General features: G+C 43.5%; 2 protein-coding genes across 2 annotated transcripts in view; both read right to left on the bottom strand.

Moving 5' to 3' along the window:
- Positions 1 to 2,322: 2,322 nt before the first annotated feature.
- cfap161 (cilia and flagella associated protein 161) lies at positions 2,323 to 5,652 on the bottom strand (the record flags this gene model as incomplete). Its single annotated transcript, XM_080539593.1, has 8 exons — positions 2,323 to 2,494; positions 2,611 to 2,684; positions 4,021 to 4,143; positions 4,265 to 4,300; positions 4,492 to 4,573; positions 4,701 to 4,918; positions 5,066 to 5,155; positions 5,581 to 5,652. 8 exons carry the CDS (start codon positions 5,650 to 5,652, stop codon positions 2,323 to 2,325), a joined length of 867 nt encoding a protein of 288 aa, XP_080395719.1.
- A 68-nt stretch (positions 5,653 to 5,720) lies between these two features.
- cers3b (ceramide synthase 3b) overlaps positions 5,721 to 9,549 on the bottom strand; it is a gene marked incomplete at both ends in the record, with an annotated part of 5,619 nt that continues 1,790 nt past the window's right edge. Inside the window, 6 exons of the mRNA XM_080539592.1 lie at positions 5,721 to 5,810; positions 6,989 to 7,184; positions 7,274 to 7,380; positions 8,122 to 8,250; positions 8,397 to 8,489; positions 8,729 to 8,779. Of these exons, the coding sequence (XP_080395718.1) occupies positions 5,721 to 5,810; positions 6,989 to 7,184; positions 7,274 to 7,380; positions 8,122 to 8,250; positions 8,397 to 8,489; positions 8,729 to 8,779 (666 nt within the window). The remainder of the gene's footprint in view (positions 5,811 to 6,988; positions 7,185 to 7,273; positions 7,381 to 8,121; positions 8,251 to 8,396; positions 8,490 to 8,728; positions 8,780 to 9,549) is intronic.

Below are 9,549 nucleotides of genomic sequence, written 5' to 3'. Positions count from 1 at the left end.
GCTCAGTGACGCACTGTTTCTTATAAACAGTTGGCATTGTTTTGGAAATAATTCTCAAACTACCTGACATATGAAACCTCTCCATCGAACACAACACCTGAAAACAATATAATGCAACCTAGGGGTGCCAAAGATTTCAGTTGGGTCTAGTAGATTTGAGGAATTATACAAAGAATATATACATATATTCAACAAATAACTACATTTATAATTTCCAGCTTGGCCAGAGTGTGTTATTTAAAGAGAAAACAGTCTGCATGAGGTTGAAAATTAAACAAATCAAATCAGGACACCAAGAACCTTGAGACAGTGACTGTCTTTTCCCCGATATATGTAATATAGAAAATACATTTACTTCCAATGGGGGGGCTCAAATTTCATAAGCTGTGACAGGGAGGGAACACCTGATCTAATGTATCAGATGAGAATTACTGAATAGTCTCACTTACCTGTGGAAGCACTGGAAGGACAGCAAACCCAAGAGAATACAGAGAGCAACACTTAGATACCAGCAAGCTAGATGACTCCAGTGCCAATAAAATCCAACAAGGTTTGGCAATGTATGTCTGCCGGTTATCAGCAAGAATGAACAGATCTTGAAGGAGGATCGTGGGTGATGGGAGTGACAATGGCAGGTGTGGGAGGAGAGCTATGTTGATAAGGAATGAAAAGGGAGGAACTCTTGCCCCTTCAGTTAAGTGCTGCTTGAAAGTATGTGAACGCCTTGTGCAATTCTAGATTTGTTTTGTTTTTACCATGACATCTTCATCTACCGGTAATCAGAACCAGTCTTTTTTATCTGACATAACAGGTGCAAAAATAAGTGAACCCCAAGTTGTATTGGTTAAATCAAGTAGGTATGTAGTATCGGGTGGGTAAATAATTGGGTACCAAATGAACCAGTGAAGGAGAGATCTTTAGGAAAGAGTTTGGGTGGGACTCTGATAAATAGAAATAAGAAACCTGGTCAGTTTTGTGTTATCCATACAGGTGAATGCAAAACACAACATGCCGAGAGGAAAGGAGATCTCAGAGGACATCAGGAGGGGTTAGTGAGTACATCATCTGTGGAAGGCTATATAGGATTTGAACTCCAATAGTCCACTGTGAGGCAAATCATTTTGGAGAATATTTAACATGACAGAAACTCGGTCTAGAAGTGGACACCCTTCCAAAGTATCCCCAAGAGCCACAAGAAAAATAACAAATCAGGTAAAAACCAACCCAAACATAATATTTAGAGATTTCCAGACCTCCCTTGCTGCATCTCAGGCAACTGTGCATGCTTCAACAATAAGAAGAACACTGAATCAAAATGGCATTCATGGGAGGGTTGCTAGGAAGAAGCCTCTGCTGTCAAAAATAACCAAACTGCCCTTCTTAACTTTGCCGGAGACCATCTGGACATGCCTGAAGGTTTCTGGAAGTCCATTCTCCGGACTGATGAGTCCAAAATTGACCTTTTTGGTCACAATCAAATCCACTATGTTTGGCGAAAACCCAACACTGCCTACCACCAAAAGAACCTTATCCCAACAGTCAAGCGTAGTGGTGGGAATGTCATGATCTAGGGCTACTTTTCCTCCTCTGGACCTGGCCAACTCCTCATCATTAAGAGAACCATCAATTTTGAGGTATACCAGGAGATTTTTTAACAGAACTTCAAGCCATCAGTCAAGGAGCTAAAGCTGGGAAAATGAACGACCCAAAGCATTCAAACAAATCTACCAAAGAATGGCTCAGGATAAAGAAGATGTGTTTTGGATTGGCCAAGTAAAATTCTGACCTAAATCCAATTGAGATGCTATGGCAGGACCTGAAGCGGGCAGTTTTATTTTGTAGTTATTTAACCTTTATTGGCAGTTCATGCCAGACACCCCTCAAACCTCTCTCAATTGGCTCACTTCTGTAAGGAGGAGTGGGCAAAAATATAGATGTCAGAGACTGATTAGTGGCTATACGAAAACAAATTTGCACCTGCACTAATTTCTTTTTTTCTAATTTAGTTTTCCTACTACACACAAGATTCCCTCTAAATCAACAGGAATTTGTAAATATAATAATAATAATAATAATAATAATAATAATAACAATAATAATCTGTATGTCAGATAAAATAATATTATAATCTGTTGTCAGATAAAAAAGACTGGTTCTGATTAAATAAAGATTTCATGGTAAAAACAAAAACAATCTATGATTGCACAAGGGGTTCACATACTTTCAAGCAGCACTGTATATAATAGTGAGAGCATTTTGACAACACAGCATTAACAACCAATATTCTGAGAACCAAATCTTTATTGAGGTTTAATAAAGAACTCATAAAAGTGCATCTGTGGGTGTGGCCTGTGTTTTGGGGCGGTCCAGCAGTGTTTGCCCTGCCCCTGTGGGGTCAGAGGTCACTAACAGCCAGTGGTTCATGTCCCGCTCAGCCTTGTGGGAGTCCAGGAACGTTTTGGCAGTCACCTCGTACTCTTTGCCATACGGAGTCCTGCAGAAATAATAAATATTGTACAATTAATGTGTCATTCCGCAACACTTCTACCATGTGGAAATGTGCACCCTGAAATGTTTTTAAGGATTTGCAATGTAAAGAGGAGAAGATACCACAAAACATGTTCTCCCAGGACAGCAAGGGCCTGGTTAGTCTTGCAGTGGGTGATCAGCACCTTCGCATTGGCCTGTAGGTGGACAAACAGATGGTTAGGAGACAGGGACACAGACTATGACCCACAATGACAGTCTATTTGAACAACTTCTATCCATTATATCCTGTAAGGGGGTAACATGATTGATATATAGTAGTAGATAATCTTTTAAGTTCTCATGATCTGGAATGTTTTTTTGTTTGTTTGTTTTATGAACATTTTATTAGTCACCTTTTATAGCACAAAAACAAGAAAACGAAAACTCACAAAAAACAACACAAAAAACACATAAACACACAATCATAATATAATATATTACACATACACTCAGTTGGCCCTTCCCCCTCCCCACAGGACCCATCCCTCCATGATCACAACAAGTAAATTCATCCAACTTAAAAAATTAAGAAACAGTCATATATTGTATGACATATAACAATATAACATAACAAATCAAATGTCATGGGGGATACTAAAGTTCTAAATTAGAACACACAATAGAACTAAGGTCATGCTCTCACATGAAAATCTGAATCATGACCCAGAGCAAGTGGATGAGATTGCAACATTGTTGCATAAATTATTGCATAATTATCTGTTAATAATGATCTATTATTGCGTTCTCACAGCACCTTTATGTAAACGAAGTAACACATTTGTCATCATAGGTCATCGAAGCAATCAAAGCACGCAATCGAAGCAACAGACGTAACTAACGAGCTAACTAACCAATTCGCTAACGAGCTGAACGAGTTTTACTGCAGGTTTGAGAAAGAGAGGTTCCCGCCCACCCCCACCCTCTTCCTCCACCCCCCCCCGGTTACAACCACCACCACCGTCCCCCAGTGGGGCCAATGTCCCTCCTGCTACCCCCACCCTCCCCCCTTCCCCCCTCCTCACCCGCCCCAAGTCTGCCCAGGACTGAATATGCACTGGAGCCACTGTAAAAACTCTGCACTGCACTTTATATATATATAGCACTATCTCATGCTCTGTTGTCTGTCCTGTGTTGTCCTGTTTTTTGCATTTGTTTTTGTTCATGTATACTATGAAAAAAGCATAAACGCACCTACTGTAACGCTATATAACGCTCCTATATGTGTATGCATAATGGCAATAAACGTTATCTGAATCTGAATCTGAAACTGAGACGTGGTAGTTGATTGGTCAGAAAAATTGGGAGGGAATTCAACAGAGACACGAATGATGGACCCTAAGATTCCTCAGACCTCCAAAAGAGGCATGAGAACAACATGATTTGGTGCGGATACGTGAGACTAGGGATGATGGTGTGGTAGAGGGAGAGAGGGTTTAGTAGACTAGGGATGATGGTGTGGTAGAGGGAGAGAGGGTTTAGTAGAAGACTTACAGGTACTGGTAGACCTTCATGCTCCAGCCTCTCCTGGGGGTCAGAGTGCAGAACTTTCCACCACGACAGGAAGGACACCTGCTGCTCCAAATTCACCTCCTGGAGGCGGGACTTCTTTGCACACTACAAGTAGAAGAAAAACACTGTATTTAGTATTACTGAGTGTTTACAACTAACAGCCCTTTCACAGCTGTGTGGTTGAGATCATGAATAAGCTTTACATTAATCTGTGCCCAGGACATACCTTCTGAAATGTCTTATGGTCGCTGGTCAAATACAGCTGAGGGTAAATGAAATAAACGCACACAGTGACGTGTGAGTCGTGACAGCAGACATATAGAATTTGAATTTCATGTTGCAATGAATAATCTCTCCAAAGCATTTAATTGTTTCATAGCAACTCTGGAGTATGTTTGTGTGTGTGTGTGTGTGTGTGTGTGTGTGTGTCTGGGGGGGGGGGGGGTTACTTACCCCTCCAGTGAAGTCATCAGTTGTTCTCAGGGTGAAACTCTGATCGTAATGCAGAGTCTCTCCCTCTGCACTGCCATCCACACTGAACACACACAACAATGGTTAATACATGTATCCCTTTGTGCGTGTGTGTGTGTGTGTGTGTGTGTGTGTGTGTGTGTGTGTGTGCGTGTGTGTGCGTGTGTGTGTGTGTGTGTGTGTGTGTGTACCTGCTGATGATGAAGGCAGTGCGTGTGCAGGGCTTTAGACCCCTCCCTGCACTGACTCCACACGGCGCCTGAATGACAGGATTAGGCCCAGTCCCCAGGCTGCTGACCTCTGCGTTGATGCTGACTGCACAGTCGTCTCTGTCAGGCCCGCCCAGGTTCACCAACATCACAACGTCGCCGAAACGCACACCGCCGCCATGCGCTGTGGACAGACTTACCTGCACACACACACACACACACACACACACACACACACACACACACACATACATACATACATTCAGGACATAGCGTAATGCACTACCCACACTGATACAGGTCAGTATTATGAATCATTATTATTATTATCGTTGGTGATGAGTCACCTGTCTCAGGATGTTCTGTTTGAGGAAGCCGGTTTTCTGAACTGTGAGCTCACCCCTCATCTTCCTGTCCAGAAAGTCCCTTAGAGTGTCCTAAGAAGAGACAGGGAGTGTCCACAACACAGCTGTTGTCCACTTTTCAATTTCATACAAATGTGTGTGTCTGTGTGTGTGTGTGTGTGTGTGTGTGTGTGTGTGTGTGTGTGTGTGTGTGTGTGTGTGCGCGTGTGTGTGTGTGTGTGTGTGTGTGTGTGCGTGTGTGTGTGCGTGTGTGTGTGTGTGTGTGTGTGTGTGTGTGTGCGTGTGCGTGCGTGCGGGTGTGTGTGTGCGTGCGTGCGTGCGTGTGTGTTTGTGTGTGTAAGTGAATGTGAATGTGAAGAAAGTATTGCATGGCTAGTCGTTGCACTTACTAAACTAAAACTAACAGTGAATGAGTTTATCCAGTTAGCTAACTAACTAAGCAACAAAGTGGGCACGTAACTAGTTAGCTACACTGGTCAAATTATCCTGAGACAAACCTCCGCCAAGGTAACATCCTCCTTCCAGTTTCCGACACGTACATTAGGTCTGTAAGTCCTAGCGTGAGCCATATCGTTGTTGTATGTATTATTATTATTCTAGTAAGCAGGGTGTTTTCGCTAGCGAGCCTCTCCAAAGGCTACTCACAACAAGTGAGCATGGTTTGTTTAGTCGTCCCCATGGTAACAGTGACAGTTCCTGCAAAATTCCGCAAGAGGGCGCTCTTAATCTAGTAAATAGAGAGAGAGACTGTCAATAACTGGAGAGCACCAATTTGGCAGCAAAACAAACAGATTATAATGCTTATTCATGGCCTTTAGCATTTGTAATCATAATACTTCAATGGGTCCGATTAAACCAGTCCAGTCCAGTACAAAGAAATGCAGCTGAATTGCCTCAACAGACATGTGTTTTATGCATGCCACAATAATAGATACTTCAATCTATAGACTTTATAAAACTATAAAATAAATCAATTTTATGTGTGGCACAATACATGTGATCCATCATCATCATCATCATCATCATCATCATCGTCATCATCGTCATCATCATCATTATCTCATGGGTTTCTAATTCTCACTGTTTTGAGCAAAAGCAAGATAGTGTTTATTAATTTGTAACATCAAAGGGTTGAATGTCATTGCCATCAATGTTGCAGTTGACACTAAACGACAGCCACTGTGACCTGAGTGATCTCATTGTTTAGAGCAACAATTTGTATGTAGCCTCCTTCACATCATAGGCTTTTTTGTTGTTGTTGAAAATCCTGCTTTTTAAATGTACATTTCGACTCGACTCCTCTGCCTCTGAATGAGTCCTTCGGTGAGTTACTCTCTCCGTGGCGTCACTAGAATCAAGTGTCTGTCTGTCTGTCTGTCTGTCCGTCTGGACAATCAGTCTGTCTGTCTGTTGTGCGTCTGGACAATCAGTCTGTCTGTCTCAGTGAGCATTTGCTCGACCTCGGGTTCCATTCCTCAGTTGGTGTGTCTGATCTTCCTCCTCTCTTGTGTCTTTGCCATCCTTCTCCTTCTCCTCCTCTTCCTCCCGATCCTCCTCCTCCTCTGCATCACTCCTCTCATCGCCATTCATCTGTAAGAGGGAGGAAGTTAAAGGGGATAGAGATTGAGAGGGGTGTGTGTGTGTGTGTGTGTGTCGGGGGGGGAGGGGGGTTAAGGAGGAAGACAACAAAATAAGTCTGAAATATGGATATGAAACTGTATTGTAAAATGATAATGACCTTTAAGAGGTTTCCAAAGTACTCTGTTCCATGCATTACAATGAACCCATCTTTTGATTTCTCCCTCCACCAGCCTCCACTGACGCATGCATACGTGCACACACACATCAGTGGAAGCTACACTGTATCAAACACATGTGAGCCCGTCCTCCACTATCTCCTTCTACCTCCACCTCGGCCTCGCCCCGGTGCACATGGACACCACTCACAGAGCTGTGGAGGAACTTGTGGACCATGCGCAGGATGAGAGCAGCCCAGTAGAGGTGGAGAGTCTGTAGCAGCAGCAGCATAGCGTTGAAAAAGTAGAACCCAAAGAAGGCAGGGAACACTTCCAGAGGATACACCCACGTACAGTGAATCAGCCTGAGATGGAGAGAGGTTTATGGTCAGCCCCGACCATACTCTGTTTGGTTATGTTGGGTTATGGTTCAGCTGCGGTTGAGACGACTCACCAAAAGGGCAGGATGACGAGTCTTGTCCCCATGAACACAGCAACGAACAGCACAAATATGGCATTGCAGGTCCGCTCCCACTTAGCGTAGTTAAACAACTTACCCACCTGAGAACAGTGGAGTGACGGAACAGGGGAACAGTGAGGTAGGGGAAGAGAGGAGAGGAAGAGAGAAATGGAAAGAAGAAGCAGGTCACTCACAGGTGAGCTGGGTCAGCACAGCCTCCACCGATCTACTGATTGACACCTAAGCCAGCCAATCACAATGACTCAGTGTTGGGGGTAATAAGTTACAAAAGTAATACATTACAGTAATATACAGTAAGATTACTTTTATCAGTAACAAAATAATATAACAAGTTACTGTATTCAAATATTGTACTGTTATTACAGCTACTTTTAGACAGCTACTATTACAGCTACTTTTAAGTAATGCGTCAGTTACTTTCAGAATCATATCAATACCAGCGCGTTTTGATATGCATTAGCCTATATACCCTTCAAGTAACAAATCCCAACACTGCGACTACCTAGGCACTAACGGTCACCTAGGGGGCTCCTAGCGGGCCGCGGTAGCCTAGAGACCGGCTAGCAACCGGAAAGTCACTGGTTCAACCCCCGCCTCAGGAGGGAGCTGCATGTGAGCTGGTGTCTGGAGGGTTGCTGGCATCATATCTATATCAATCTGCCGTTGTCCCCTTGAGCAAGGCACTTAACCCCTAATTGCTCCAGGGGCGCTGACTATGGCTGACCCTGTGCCTAGAGCAAAACATACATTTCATTGTACTCTGTGCAAAGACAAAAAGGTTGAATCTAATCTAATCTAATCTGAACTATCCAATCACTGACCTCCAGCAGCACATCTGCCGAGTCGTGGGTTGCCATAACGAGGGTTCCAATGCGGATGTAGTTAGAACTCCAGGAGAACACCAGCAGAGTCAGAGTGGCTACATGGTGGATCACCTGCTCTTTAAAATCCTACACACACACACACACACACACACACACACACACACACACACACACACACACACACAATTACAGCTGGAACAACACTAAAACGCACAACTGTACTTTAGAAATAATTACCTAGGGAGAATGATCTATAAACTATTGACATTCACCTTCCGTTTGACATCGAATGTGAGGCTGAAGAGCAAGGAGACGTAGAAGCTCATCTCCAGCATGTAATACCAGTACTGGGACTGCAGCATGGACTACATATGCACACACAGACACACACACACGCACGCGCACACACACACACACACACACACAAACACATGCATGCACGCACACAGACAGACACACACACATGATTATTACAACTAACAATACATATAGATGTTTGACAAACTCTTCAGATGAGAGAAATTTAAATTAAAACTATTCTTAATCAGACTTAGACATTTGCCAGCTAGCAGACTATTGACAGTTACCAGTATGTGACTCTCACCTGTTTGGGGAAGTCAGCCCAAACCTCCTTCAGGTTATAAAACCAAGGTTTCTGGAAAAGACACCGGTTATGGAGGCGGTATGGGAGAGGGATGAAAGAAATAAGGGAGAGATTAGATTAGATTAGATACAACTTTATTGTCCATCCATAGATGGACATTGTCTTTGGCACCACCAGCCACATAAACATAAAATCATAAAATATTCACCATCATCGGACACTACACATTTAAGAAACAATATCCTGCCCTGCCTAATCACTGCACATAATGTCCCAAAATAAATACAAAGCCATCACATGTTCAAGAGAGAAAGACAGAAATGGACAGAAGAGCCCGGCAATAAAACGGGGGTTAAAAATGGGGGGTTAAAAAAACGGGGTTAAAAATGGTCTTGTTGGCCTTTGGCACCCTAAAGCAGAGAAAGAAGGAGAAGAATGAGAGAGTGAATAGAGATGTAAGAGAGGGAGAGAGAGAGAGAGAGAGAGAGAGAGAGAGAGAGAGAGAGAGAGAGAGAGAGGGCAGAGAAATGCCAGGGGGCAACTATAGGAGAACTAGCCCATGCATGTCTCCATGTGGTAAACCGTGAGAGCAGAGTGTGGGAAATACCCTGCAGCAGAGACAGAAAGGGAGAGAGATGGAGAGAGAGAGAGAAAGGGAGAGAGATGGAGAGAGAGAGAGAGAGAAAGGGAGAGAGATGGAGAGAGAGAGAGAGACAGAAAGGGAGAGATGGAGAGAGAGATGGAGAGAGATGGAGAGAGAGAGAGAGAGACAGAGGAGCCCTGCAGCTCAGCTCAGCACAGGATTCCCACACTGACGGAGA

This window comes from Nansenia antarctica (assembly GCF_963989245.1).
Source record: "Nansenia antarctica genome assembly, chromosome: 9".
Lineage (NCBI taxonomy): Eukaryota > Metazoa > Chordata > Actinopteri > Argentiniformes > Microstomatidae > Nansenia > Nansenia antarctica.
Note: the sequence above shows the minus strand (reverse complement) of the source record. Positions and strands in the feature narration are given on the sequence as shown.